Below are 15,029 nucleotides of genomic sequence, written 5' to 3'. Positions count from 1 at the left end.
AGCGTATTTTCCTTCTGCTTTGTCCTGGTGGTGGGTACTAGTATTTATGCCGCCCTAATTCCTCGTGTAAGTTTCACCGGAAATCGTCCTACCAGCTTTTTTTTTTACTTTTTATGTAAATATGAAGACTTACCAAAGATGGAGGGCAAGCAGTGTAGGACGGTTGCTCTCGAGCACGTTGTAACATAGGTTCCACCTTATCCCTCGTGAAATCACACGTGTCCACGTGGGCTCTGACCACCGTGGCTAGAAGACGTTGTTCGTCTTCGAGTTCTGCGGCCACGGCCTTCTCCAAAGTGCGCGAATTGGTGCTCTGTTGCATGGCTGCCAAAATGCGGGCCTTCTCTCTCTTGGGCACGCGACCAAACCTGACCGCTGCAAAGAAATTGCATACAATTAGCACAACAATTATCTAACAACATGCTTTGAATTGCGTAAAAACAGTTGGACGATATGAGGCAGATGATTCTAATGCATGGAAATGCTTAAAAAAGAGAAAGTGCGAAACACGAAGGAGAGAAATTTTGTGGACTTTCACGAAGGCGATGATGAAAGTGCTATGCGGGTCAACAAAGGCGAATCGTGAGGGTTCTTTGAGTGATGTTATTTTGATTCCCGAATCTATGTAAATGCAATTAGAAATGCTGAAAAGGATCCTCAATGGAATAGAATCACTCAAATTCGGTTAAGACGATGGATAAATCCACGACGGGTTTTTTGTCTTATCTAAATTAGTCAGATTTTTACGTTCTGATAATTCCCCAATGATTAAAAAAAATTCTAAGTGCACATTCATATGTTTCTTACTCAAATAGTTAATTTAGGTGCTTTATGAGGAATAATTACATGTATTCTATTGATCCTTATTTGCGGAAGGCTACGTAGTCTTTAATTGTTTCTCCACCTATGTCCTTCTTGCACATGTGAGGGAAATAAGCAATAAATGCCAAAGTTAAATTTGAATGGCTTATCGCTTTGCAAATACTGAGAAAATGGATTAAACTTACTGTCACTACTGCCTGTTTCACCACAGACAAAATGGACAGTTTGACTGGTATTAATAGTGAGATCATTCAATAGATTTGCCATACCTTCTAAAATTTTATTTTTTAAAATTAATATTTATTTATTTATCATTATTTATTAATAATTTAGGAATTATTTTGACGTGTTCGCTTTTTCTCTATTTCCTGGATGCGGGGTCCTGCCACTTCTCAACGTAATTAAAGAAAAAAACATGACATGGCATGGTTTTGGGACGTAAAGGACAAACGATTAATGCGCTGTTGACTTTGACATCAGAGCTAGTTTCCGCAGAAGTAACGAGTCTGACAATACCGAAGCTCCATTTCAACGTCTCCATGGAAGTTAGTTTGCAGTTAAAGTTAAAAGCGCGTTAATAGTTTAGATCTTGGCCGCAAAGTCCCTGTGTACACTAAACAAAATTATCAAGAAAACCTACGTGCGTTATGATAATTGACGACCCCATTAAGTATTCCTTTGAGGATTGGCAACTCCTCGGTCATTTTGCACTTTTCGCGGGTGACCGGGCTGCTGCTCACGTAGCGAAATACCGCGCGGCCTGGCATTCCCGACAAACGGTGTTGAGCGACTGGCGCGAAAGCAGCACATCGCTCCCCCCAACGGCCTCGCCGTCGTCATTCCCCCCTCCCCATAACCCTTGAACTTGAAGCGCGGTGTTGCGCTGACGCCCGCGACCGATACGCGCGCCGAACAGCGTCAAGGTCGTCATCGTGGCCGCCTACGAACGCCACTCCTTTGTTTTCCACGCGGCGATTCTACTGTGCGGCGGTGCCGCCGTGCCGCAAACGTCGCAACTTTTTAGAGATCGTCCGCTGATACATCAGCTCGCAATCAGGTGTTCCACCGTGTTGAGGCAACACTGTTGCGACGTTAAGAAGATAGCTGCGACCTTGCCTGATTCCGAAAATTTTTCTAAGCGACGTCATTACCCAATCTAAATGTGAGCTCTATATCGCAGATGGAACCAGCAAAATTGATTGGAAATGTTTGTTAGGTAAACCTATTACTTTTGTCGATTACGAATAGACCATTCTTAATCGAGGCAGATATATCACGTGTATAGATTATTGAAAAAGGGGAAAGAATTTGAGAACGAACTCAAAATATGTAATAACTATTGTAACATGAGGATATGGCCACACGCCAAAACATTCAAGGTCGTTCACCTCTCAGATCAAACAATTGAATCCAAATCTAAGTCAGTTAGTTCGAGTGTTGAGCGGTTGGAGTCGCCACATTTGTAGAGCATTCGCATCAGGTGCCGCGCTGTTGCCACTTCATCTGCTAAATAGCAGAATCTGTAAAAACAACTGTCAAGAGGGAGATATATTGATGGATTAACCGAAATGAAAGGTGAAATTTTACGAAAGTGGGTGAATGGCAGAAGTTCATCGACTTCGCTTGAGAATAAACAAGTTGGAAAATTTCACCATTGCATTGCTGCAATAAAATTGGATTGATTACGAAACGGACGGAACTTTCTCACCGGTAAGGCAATGAACCTCTCCAAGAAGTAGACCACGCAAAACTTTCGTTCTCAGTCACAATGAAACGAAACTTAACTTTCTCCAAATTAGGAACACTTTTTTGTTATTGCTCTTTACGACAAATGTCAGGACGTTGAGTAATAGTTGGCAGAAAATAATAATTATTAGATTATCATATAGAAGTGTCGTTCTAAAGGAGAAAGTAAAAGACCATGAAATAAGGCAATGCAGTAGTACAATGCTACCTAAATACACATATTTACTCTACAGTGAGCAGCAAATATTTCTGAATTACCATGGGTTGATGGCAACATTTTCAACAAAAATGCCGTAACACGTCGATTTATAACTTTTAATCTAAACCGCCTCCCTTTGCAGTGATGACGCTCTCGTAAGGTTTTTAAAGGTTAATACTGTTATTTTTTAGAAACACTGGAAATTTAATATTAAAAGGGTTTAAAAGGCGCCATTGTGAATCTGTTGACTGACTGTGACATTTTTCTAAAACAGTTGAATATCAGGTTAATAATAACACGAACGTAGCTGCTCATTATTTACTACAGCTAATGAAGAATTCGCTCGGAATGTTGTTGTCACTTGCACTATTGTTTTCCTTATGGTTGCCATGGAAACAGCTTCTCTATAAACTGCGAAGATTGTGGCGTGACCAAAGCATATATTTCACATACCGTCCTAACATCTCGTGAATTATTACATACTTAAACGTGAGAATCTTAAAACACAACGGAAAAGGGAAAATTACAAGGCGATGGTACTTACTTGGGGTGCCCAAGAGTCGTAGTAATTTCTGTAGCCGCGTTTTGAGTTTTTAGATGCTTTGTTTCGGCATTTTTAAGGCGGAAAAACTATACGCGTCCAGTAACGAGCGCATCAAAAATTGTAGTGGTGGTCTGTCGGGGATGAGTCAGGGTAAGGGTGTTACGATTTTGTCGATTGATTCGATTTAACCGAAGGGCAAAAATCGCCGCTACAAGTTCTCATTTATTTGGCGAACAGTGATTCGAAACATAGTTTAAGCTCAGTTTTAGTAATAATGGAGAAAATCGCATATGCACTACTTATAAGAGGACTTGTAACCCTTAGGCCTTAGAACCCTCAACGCTCAAACTTGTCGATCGGGCCATTATATGTATGAACAATAAAATTTAATTCATTTAAAAAAATCTAAGTTTTTCTCAAAAAGTTCACGCTGCAACAAACAGCCACAACTGTTTTAACCATCAAAATCATCATTTCAAAAATTGGACAAGGGAACAACAAATGACGGTCGAAAATTAAAATAAAAATTGCTAAAATTTTTTAAATTTTATTCAAGAAATTACCTGTATATTTACTGTTGTGTTTATTGAGGTATTGCGGAATTTTTGCCAACTAAACATGTTCCCACAACTTTACCATAACTGCAGCACTCAAAATGCATGGAATAAAAAAAGCGACGTTTGTATTATGTATTAAAACGGAAGAAGCCTAAAGATGGCTACCCTAACCTGAAACGACACAATTTCCCATTTTACTAACAAATACGTTTGGAAATTAAATTTTAGACATTCGACATTTTCAGTTGCCTTCCATATTTTCCATGCATGCGCTAAAGCGAAGCAGACCGAGAAAATATGAAAATTTGTATGACAATGAACCCGATTACAAAGGCAGGAGCTGCAAACACAACCCGATAATTTGTCACAATCACCCGATTCCAAAATAAAATATTCCGTGCGATAGAAAACGAAAAACAAAATCGCAAAGTAATAGAAAACGCGAATTTGCAAGTAGGTATGTAGTGCGATTAGCAAAATTGCAGCAACTAGCCAGTTGCGTAATTGGCTGAACGCGCCCAATAATCTTCGCGGCGACGATGGTGACATACGAAAGTGCGATAAGTGGCACAACGATCTCAGGTTATCGTGTAGAATTCACGCACAGAAGTTGACGACCTCAACCGACTTGCAATGCAGATCGTTGTGCAAGAAGGTTCGTTCACCTTTCGGACTTTCTCGCCGCGCACCGAACGAGCTCGTTCGGTGGCGCGGTCATCGACCCTCCGCGGACCGGGCGACCTAATTCTTCGCCCATTCCAAACTCTTGTTGTTTTGTTATATTTCTCTGGGTAACGGTAACTGTTTTACGATCAAAACAAATGCATTTTTCAACAGTGACATGCTTATGGCGAAGGAATGATAAAATTGAACAGGACTTACCATCTCTGCTCATCCCAACGGCGATGCATTTCTTCAGTCTGCAGTATTGGCACCTGTTCCTGTTTATCCTGAGAATGGAGCATTGCTGGTTCTTGGTGCAGGGCCGGTACTGGATCTTCTGCTGAATACTCCTTCTGAAGAAGCCCTGTGGACAATCTTTGTTTGAGCATTCGTCCGAAGAAGACTCGCACCCCGAGCTGCTATCGTCAGCAGCGGCACTACTAATGTTATCATTGTTTTTCCTCACTAAGGACTCGTTACACGCGGGTAACACTGCCATCATTGTCGCTCACTATTTTACTATGATGAGTATAATTTAACTAATGAAGAATGAACATATTGTTCATACGAGAGGGTTTGTACACGTCTGTTCGTTTACGAGCTCAACGTAGCACTGACGCCAGGCCATGGAGTTAAGCGGGCTGTTAACCAGATGACCCAGTTCCCGGTTGTTCACCCACCAAAGTAAGCTCGCGAGGCCAGTTCACTGCGTGAAAGTGAGAGTACCCGTTCTCTGTCTTTCTCATGGCGAACGCGGCCGTCCGACAAAGACGGCGCTGGTTTCGTCACTTCAGCACTGCCTTGGTTCCATTGTTGCTTCAGCAGCCCAATTTTTTTTCGACCATAAACGATTATTATTACGCCCATTCGCGAATATTGTCATTCCATATATTACTTTCTGGTAATTACCGGACATCGACGTAGACCGAAAAGGCCCAAGAGAAAGAGCGTGCGCGCGAAAATTCGAGATAAATCGGTAACGCGGTCAACGACCTCGGCAGCGTAACTGGCTCGGTAAAATCATAATTATTGCAATCAAATAAAAATGTAAGTAAAGCGCTGTTTACATTAAATTGCAAACAATATTGCGTTGAGTGGGTAATGCGACCGGTCGCCGCTACCATACCTACACATGTACGTGTACAGGGTATTCCAGAAGCTGTGTGCATATTTCAGGGTGATTTCTGAAAATCCTCCCTTAAAAAACTGTCATAAAAATGTGAGTCCCCAAACGTTCCCTTGCTGAGATTTCCGGTAATAAAAAAGTTCCTATTCAATTCAACTTTTTTATTATGCGCCGCTAGCCGTTTTCCTCGAATAATTTAAGTTCTTTGTTTGGCACTTTGTTCGTTTTTTTGGCCCTTTTTTCCATTTGCAATTATCTTCAACCTCTTTGCGAGAGTATGAGGTGGTACATGACATTTAAGTATTTTTTACCATTATTTACTACGATTCGGTGCTGTTATTTTTAATTAATTATTATTTATTCGGCAAAAAATTAAAATCTTATTTCATTCGATATCTCAAAACGTGAGGAACGAGGTGCAAAATATTTTTAAAAAATGGCACTCTTAACTCCCTGCACCTCGGGAAAAAAGTATTTTCCGCCCTATGGTTTAATGAACTCTTCACGATAAAAAGGTGTGAGGTATAATGCCCAAAACTAAAATAGTGAAATAAGAAAAAAAAAAATATAGATCACAAATTTTTTCTTTTAATCAAAATACTAGATTGTGATCGATTATTCCGTGCGTTTTACTTCATTTAACCAATGAAGGTGGTTATTCTTCAGGTCAAACAGCATCAAAGCAATAGGCAAAAATTCAAAAAATATATATAATTAAAACTAAATAATTAATTATGTAGATCTGTATCTTTGTTGAAATTCATAATGTACGTGTATAGTGGGTGGCCATTTTTAATGCTTAACATGGAAATCTCAGTTATTTGAATTATATTATTCATGCATTTACAATATTTACGAAATAGATATTTGCGAGGTCGGTTAAATTAGGACAGAGCTGATAGAAGCTCGATAAATTGCTTGTTTTGACATTTGACAAATTTTGGGCTGGTTGCCCTAGACCCCAGCGTGATAAAGTATCAGTTTCCGCACTTCTCGATTGAAGATTTGGAGAAATCTAGACGTTTACTTTGCATTAAAGGATACGTCCGTTTAAACAGATAAGATGCCGTCATCGCCAGATTACCATACAGGCTTTGGCACGGCCGTTGTGCAACACAAATTTAAACCGACCGATTATATACCAATGTTGGCAAAGAGTACAGTGTGCGTATATACACTATCTTGCCCAATCGGAGCACCACATAATTTGTTTATCGGATTTCGGTAAATAACGAGGTCAAAACAATAATACACTATCAGAAAACCGGGCCAATGAACGCAAACGGGGTTACACCAGGCGTTATCTCGAAATTAAGCTCGCCCCAGTTCCAGACCATTTTTGCGAATTAACATCGACTAATACAATAACAATATGATTTAAAATGACGGCGGCGGCCGTTGAACCCGAGCGAATTCGAAATTGACCGGTCAAAGAACTTGAGGCCGCAGCCGAATATGGGTTTCTCGGGTGACGGTTCACCGGCCTCATGACGTCACAAGCCAACTGTCACTCCGCGATGGCGTTACGTCATCGGCAACGAACGATTTCTTCGGAACGACTACTGAACTCCGCGCCTATAGAGCCGGTGTCAACGTACTTTTGGTTATACTGTGTGTTTGTATGTGTGTGCCGGAGTGCTAGTTTATTTTTAACTGTAGGTGAACCGAGTACGAAGACCTCTTTATACTTATGTAAACTACTATGTATATATATATATATATATATATGTCATTTTTTTGAGTGTATATATATATACAAATATTACATAATTTCGTACACTTCATAGGTATTACGCTAAAACTACTATATCGTCATATATATATATCATTTTTTCCAAACTGCATACAACATTTCATAACTAGTACATTTTACATCTTTGCCATGACTTTGTCCGCTTTCGATAGGAATCTCTTGACATTCTTGAGATCTTGACACCTCGAATGTTGCCCATACACGCCTTCGTCCTCCTCAACATGTTTGTATAATCTCGATCGAAGAGCGTGATAGTACCAAACATGACTCACTTCTTATAGTCACCATTGTTGAATTTAGAAAACATGGAATAGCTGGCATCTAGCCTGAGTCTTGCCGTGCAAGATGAATCAACCCACATACTGGTGGAACGAAATGTGGGCCAGTTCAGGTTATCTACCTATCGCAGGTTGTGATCTTTAAAAGCCCTAAACCGAACTAAAAAATAAAACGCCAAAAAAAACAATTATTATTACCAACGGGCAGTAAAGTAACATAAAAGTGAAGATTTCAGAAAGAAAATTCGCCCGATCGCAACGGGTCACTGCACGAGAATGACCTTAATCGTGGGTGCCTTGCATTCACAACGGTGCACCAGAGAGTGCACTGACCAGCGTAACATCACGGTTGCCACCCTACTGAGTGCAACAGAGATAACGCTATGCTGATAAGAGTTCAGTACACTGCCGGCACCTTCTTTTGTTTCGTCTTGACACAGATCGGGCGTTCTAGAAAATGGTCGATTGTCAATTATTGTTTAGTGATGCTCTGGGCGTACACACCTCAGGTAAACGTCATTGGATTGTCGCGTCATTGGACGTCAGCAGCACGTTCGTTGTAACGGCTGCATGTAAGAAATGTCAATGCACTGCGACAGCATCAGTCATTTGTTTCGTAAAGCCGCTAGAATTAACGATTTGGATAATTAAGCGGACATAAAATAGCAACGTTTTGATTTTGTTTCGAAACAGCACTAGCACAAGTGGGTGACGAACAACGTTCGTTGATGCCGTTGGTCAATGACGGAAAAAACATTTTGGTACGAGTTTCATAAGACATCACATTGGTGCGCTAATCCCAGTTTACAAAACGAGAGTCGAACGACGAGTTGGCAATGAATGAGTGTGTCAATGGCCTTATAAATCTTATACTATGCTTATACACATTATGTCATTTTTTTCTGTTGGGGCCGAATTAAAACGAATTAGTTATTTACTTAACAAGGACGGAAAGTGACACTTTACCACACACTGATTGCAGTTGACCAAAGTGTGAGTTTCGGACTTGTTAGGTATATAATTTTTTTCTCCCAACACATGTGCGTTAGCTCTATTGTCTCTCTGTGAATTCGTAAGCTCAATTAAATATTAGCAGGCGGGAAAATCTTTACACGCACACTGCCATAGAAATTTTTACCGCACGCATGTCAATGTCAAATACCAATAAAAGGATTTGATACTGACACATGTTATTTTAATGCAGTTATGTAGCCATAACAGTTTCACGTTAGAAATATGCATATAATCAATTCTTTTTTTATGACAATTCACAAGGCCCTTAAATTTTACTTGGATAATTTTTGTCCATCTTGGCATGCGCAAAAGGAAGATATGTAGAAAATATACAAAGATTCCACCGCTCACCGCTTTGTAGAATAAAAGAAGACATCATTTGAATATCCCGGTTACTGTATGTAATTCGCATAAAGCGGGAGAAAAAAATTAGGGCCTATTTTAGTGATTTAGAAAACAGGCCTTAATAATTTATCAAAAATGTGCTTTTTCTCTTAGTTTTCATCCGATCTATATACAGAATGTCCTATTTAGGTATGTCAAATATTTCAATCTCCGAATCGGTGAAGTTACAAAATTGGTTAAATGGGGAAGTTTTCATTTTTTGGCGGTTTTTAATATGCTGTAAACAGCGTTCCTAAATTCCGACAAATTTTTCTGCGTTTCACAATCATACACAGTACGCATGCCTAGATGTCAATTAATGTAACAATATTTTCCTAAAAATTCGCTCGAGAATTTTATATTACCTGTTTGGATAAAATGCATTCAGTGTTTCCTTATTTATTATGTTGAAGAATGTTGGTAATTCACTAATCTTCTTAGAAACTGCAATTCGAACGGTTATTACTCACACATTTTTGCCCTCAAAACGTCGACACCGGGAAATCTGATAAGTTAAATTTGGCAACCGGGCTAGAAAATTGGCGCGCGGCGCTAACGGTGTGACGCGATGGCGCAGGTTTCGGATTCGCGAGGTCGACGACCCATCTGGCGTAATTCCCATAAACCGTAACGCGAACTTCAAAACTCGAGTAACGTCGTCTCTTTCCTTCATATATGGCTACTTCCCTGGCCTACGTGACCCGAAAATTTAGAAACGCAACATACAGGGTTCAACATCAATAATTACTTTAATTACAGGGAATGATTTCTTGTCATATTTACGTCACGCAAGAACATCGAAAGAAATTGATAGTTAATAATGATGTCAGTGAAAAAGTTTTTTTTGTAACACTCTGTTACCTGAGAGCAAGGCAGAATACACTTCTATATGAACATAATGATCTTAATTAAAAATCACACTACTGCATGTTTAATGAGGTTCAGGCTCTCACTCGGGTTAGGTTTAGGTCAGCCGTAGATCGATATATAGGTTTTTACATTCGGGCTATGATAAGGAAAGCCACCTAACTCAAAATCGTCTAAAACGTTAGAGACGTTCTACTTGTGTACTGCGGCACTTTTTGCGCACATCGCTAATTGCCCAAATTTTTTCGCTTTTAATACGTTTGCATCCATTCTCGCATCGTCGGACCTGGCGTTTCACAAATTGGTTCAATTAACCCAAATTCACGAAACCCTCGGTTCGGAAAAGCCCACGCTTCATTGATTTAAAAATTTTGTGAGTGTCCCATTTTGCGTTCTAAATCGGGTTTGGGAGGTGAACGCCTCGAAAGTAGGGCGTCAGGTAAACATTATGAATTGCACACCAACTGTTTACCCAAAGGATGAAGTTGCTGACGCAGGAAAACTATGAAAAACAACCTACAATTTGCGTATGTTTTTGGTAATAAGACGGAATTTGCGACGATGGTGCCTAAAAAAAAAACCACCTTTACTCCAAGGGATTTACATTCGTACAGACGCTCCTCTAAACAAAAATAACACCCTGTGACATGGCCTGCAAAAAGTGTTTACTACACGTTAGTTTCTTTAACATTTTTACCCGGGCATAATCTCAACGACAAATTAAACAAAGGAACGTATTTCTAAAGGCTTAGAGAGACCTCTTAACCCAAATTTGCGATGAAAAGCGAGCGAGGTGAACGAACCGAATCAACTTGCAACATGGAGCGAAACGGGAATAATAAGGAAATCAGGGTTAAACTAGAGCATAATGGAGTTTAATCGACCTAAATTGGGTTGAAACATTCTCCTCTTCGTTATTTAAAGCTGCTTGTCCTAAATTTGCTTTTTATTTAATATAGTTTTTTAACAGTTTCCAGTAGAAACATATTTAGCCCTTTAAAAGCAGAAAATGACCGATGCTGTCAAGGATACACCTACTGGCGCATCGTAACAAAAGATGTATCACCCTACAGGAACTTTGGCCTAATTCCGAATAAATTGAAAGATAAACAGCCCTTTGTTATTAACTTTCCAGAGTGCATTGATCTACCAATATGCTAGCCGAGTGATACCGTTACCGTTACCGAATTCTGGTAATTACGAACTCGACGGCTATGTAGGTCATTCACCCGCGCACTACGATTCTGTTACGCGGCAAGTGGCGCCACCGTACGAACGAGTGTCGAACCAAGCTCCGCATCAATAGAGAATTGTTGTAGCGCTGCCGTTCAAGTTTACGTAATCGTCATTTTTATTATCAATAGATTCGCAATGGGGAATTTTATTCCCTCCGCAAATTGACAATCATGTGAATGCCTTCTAACGTCTTTGATATACTGTCATAATACGATTGCTGGAGTGAAGGGAATCAAACAGTCCCGAACCCAGTTCAAATCTGAGCTTAGTTTTTGAGTTATTCAAAGGTGTGCGCTGATCACACTAATTCTTCCCGCTGGGGCGTCTTTGCCATGATAGGGAAATATGTAGCGATTCCCGTGCCCTCTGGGCTTTGTTTTGTAACGGTAACGAACGCTCGTTATGATTTGTTATTTTAGACTTCAAAAATTTCAATTATTAATTTGAAAATAATGGCGGTGCAAAAACAGCGGTATCATAATATTCGAGTTAAAATCGCATTTTTTTGATTAATTGAAGCTGAATATTGCCGCAAAAAGCCCTCCTACTCCCTCTTGAAAGGCAGTAATTAAATACAGCACAAAAGACCTTTTTTTTAAGCAAAAAAAAAACCGGATGTTGATAGCAAAAAACTCAACCCCTTCAAAGAAAGCGGCAGCTGCAGCAAGAAGGCGATTTTCCATTTTGCCGAAAACTACCCTACGTATTTCACATATGGACAGATAACCTAAACATCATAAAAAGCCAGGTAGAGAGATCCCTATAATCGTGTATCGAGTTTGCCTAATAACAGATCGGATGGCAGAATTGGCCAAAGTTACACCTACCATCTGCACTATTTAATAGAAAAAGGGTAGAAAGGGTGCGATCAGGTACCTGCGCAACATTGCACTTTCTACTTCTATGCAGGCGTGACGCGCAAATTTTTTTAACATAAAAATGTTGTTTTCCAAAAATTGTTATTCATAAATTCTATAGTTTTTAAAATTTGATGATGCTCAGTTTGTGTAGTGCATACTTCAGATCGCGTTTATAATTTATGTCGTATTTGATGAGCCCCAATTTTCCTCTTTAAATGGCTTTCAGGTCATAAGCATGTACGCACAGCCCCCCTCACCTGACTCTCCACGTTCCACGACCACCAAATGCCAAAACTACGCAAAATTCTACGGCGAGTATCTCAAAAAGGACTATGGCAATACAACTCAAATTGCATTGCGTTTGCATAACAAACATGAAGGAGATAATTTTATGAAATATTCCCTAAGTCTTTAACTATACTTTAGATGGAACGGATTTTGGGAAAAGATACCATTTTGGGAGCCTATTTAACACTACCGATCAGAGCTAGCCTGCTTGAATTCAAAAATATCAGTGACCAATTCGCTGGCTATGTTTTTCGTTCTCGCAATTCGTTTATTGCGAAATGAAATACTCTAGAGTCAAGGATTCAGAATTCTTAATCAGCCATTTAACCCGTTTAACATATTAATTATATTGGTTTTTTTTTTAAATTAAACTGCCCAATATTCGCTGTGAATAATCAGCGAATTATTCAGAATATTTGATTTTCTTATTAAAAATATACATGATTCTCAACAACTCTATTAGTATGCGCTGTTTAATGGATGAAGCTTGGGACAGTTTTGTATAATTTCGGACTCGTGTGCGGCTAAACACCACGTCGAGTGCGAGCCGTGCAGGACCACGATATCCGAATCGAATACGTCAAACGAATCCTGAAATTCATAAATAGTCCTGACGTGCGCTCGACCTTCACCGAAACGGTCGAAAATTCAAGGATATCGGGAGGACAGAAGGTCAAGTTTATCAAGGTGCCCAGGGAACAGATCACGCATTTATTGCTGCCTCCTTATTCTCTAAGACCATTCGAAATTCTACCCATGCCATTTTCGCGGTAACCCGCCGTATCAAAAGCTACTTCATGGCCCTGCTTCTACAGGAGCATGTGAAAGTGAAAATTAACATTTTTGACCAATCAACATCATCGAAAATATCATTCGCACTCTCATGTGTCTTTGTAAAATTGGAGCCTGTATAGGAGGTCATATTGATTTTTCCGAGCGTTAATATTCATCAAAAGCGCATTTTGACTGGCGAGTGGTATGAGTTCGGTGTCCGAAATCGACATGTTTTAGCCTTATTTAATCCCATGAATCCCGTAAATCCTATAAAGTATAATCCCATGAATGAACGGGGAAAGAATATATTAATTTAAGGGAGCAGACGCTGTCGATCGCCGGCTAAAATTGCGTCTAGGAGGAAAGAGCTAAAAAAAAATGTAGGAGTCAATTCTTCTATAGACATTTTCAGGAAGACCTAAATATTCACTTAGCGCAAAAATTGAACGAAATTAGATGCAGGCGTGGGCGGGAAAAATAATGGCACTGACCACTATTACGAGATAAAAGATGCTCGTACCGTACTCATGACAAAAGAAAGTAAAAGCAGCCCCGCGAGTGTTTACAATCTCTTTCCGCCGCCGGTTGCCGCATCGATGCGTACTTTCTCCTTTCTTATCGGGTTACTGGTTAAATGCCATTAATGGCAATGGTAAAATTGACAGGTGGCTGTTAATCCTGTAGACCTGAACGGTTCAAGGTCGCTTGCCTCTACACCTGCGGGTTGCGCAGGGGTTTCGACACTCAAGGGTTGCAACCCTTATAGATTTGTGTGTAGACGGCATTGGCGGTTAGGTTTTTGCTCTTGCGCGGCCAACAATTTTATTTTTCGTCGTTCAAAGGGAGAAAATCAAATATTTCTGTTCAAAATGTCGTCGAAACCGATTGGCGATTTTTGAAACATTAGGGACGCGTATGTTCTTTCCATTGTCCCCCACGAACGAGGCCGTAAAGTTGTGGGCATACTGACCTAATGTTATGCGGACAAATCTGATAAAAACAAGCAGTTTTAAAACGAATTTCAGAAGTTACGCCACTGTCGTAAAGTTCCGCGATCTACGTCGCAACCGAAAGCAAATCTCGTTCATTGACACACGTAACCGACCTTCAACTCGGTCGATTTTGCGTTTCAGAGCCGGTAGAACGCTTGAGCCTCATAATCCCGACATCAGGTAGAAAATAGCTTTTTCTTTTGGCAACCATTAATTCACCCCAAAATCGATTTTTTTTTTAGTTCGACCTCCCATCGCCCTGGTGGGTGTGCGTCTTCGCCATTTAGTCATGCAATACGTTTCCGGATCTGAATTCTTATTATATTGACATATTCACGAGGAATTCAAGTTTTTTGCCATGCGGCCACTGTGTCCACGAATTATTTTTAGTTATGTCTCGTTTTAAAATGCGAATTTATCAGGGAACACCTATACTCTGGCAGGTCGATTGGCGTCAACGAGTCCTTAATTGTTATTTCTAAGGCCGATTTTTTCGTAGTAACATGAAATTATGATTTACGAAGTGTCTCAGACTACTCACTTTGCATCCTTCACATGAGTGAACTCCATAATGGAATCCTGAAGCCTTGTCGCCGCATACGCGGCACAGGACTGTCGTGCCGTCAAATTCTGAAACAAAAACATTTAATTAATTAAAGCTGGTATTACATTCACGATTAAGTCATGGATTAATTCGTGAAGTCGCTTCATGAATTAATTCACGGATAAATTCATGAGGTTAGACGTGGATTAGGGCGTCTTCTAGTTTCTCCCAATTTCGCCGTGACTACAGGGTCTACCAAAATCACACTGAGTTCCATGTTATGGCGAAGTTATTGGTGGTTTATGTGTGTCTTTGTCGGTTTTTAGTTACTGCACCTTTCACCTATTAATTCTATGCAAAAATTCATCGTTTATAAAGTGCA

The 15,029-nt window shown here is 40.0% G+C and overlaps 2 protein-coding genes across 5 annotated transcripts in view; both read right to left on the bottom strand.

The window, feature by feature from the left end:
- Positions 1–15,029, bottom strand: part of Ifrd1 (Interferon-related developmental regulator 1) — a 176,433-nt gene that overhangs the window by 83,466 nt on the left and 77,938 nt on the right. The window lies entirely within an intron of this gene.
- The window catches only part of Eip75B (Ecdysone-induced protein 75B), a 77,634-nt gene that overhangs the window by 3,019 nt on the left and 59,586 nt on the right, over positions 1–15,029 (bottom strand). For 3 of the 4 annotated variants that reach the window (XM_066402111.1, XM_066402113.1, XM_066402114.1), the window contains exons 2-4: positions 14,645–14,733; positions 4,751–4,895; positions 134–375 (exon numbers count right to left, since the gene is read on the bottom strand). In XM_066402111.1, coding sequence (XP_066258208.1) covers positions 134–375; positions 4,751–4,895; positions 14,645–14,733 — 476 coding nt within the window. Of the gene's footprint in view, positions 1–133; positions 376–1,462; positions 1,838–4,750; positions 4,896–14,644; positions 14,734–15,029 lie in introns of those variants that run through there. The other variant, XM_066402115.1, reaches the window with a different exon arrangement.

The sequence above is a fragment of the Euwallacea similis genome, chromosome 24 (assembly GCF_039881205.1).
Source record: "Euwallacea similis isolate ESF13 chromosome 24, ESF131.1, whole genome shotgun sequence".
In the NCBI taxonomy this organism is placed as follows: domain Eukaryota; kingdom Metazoa; phylum Arthropoda; class Insecta; order Coleoptera; family Curculionidae; genus Euwallacea; species Euwallacea similis.
Note: the sequence above shows the minus strand (reverse complement) of the source record. Positions and strands in the feature narration are given on the sequence as shown.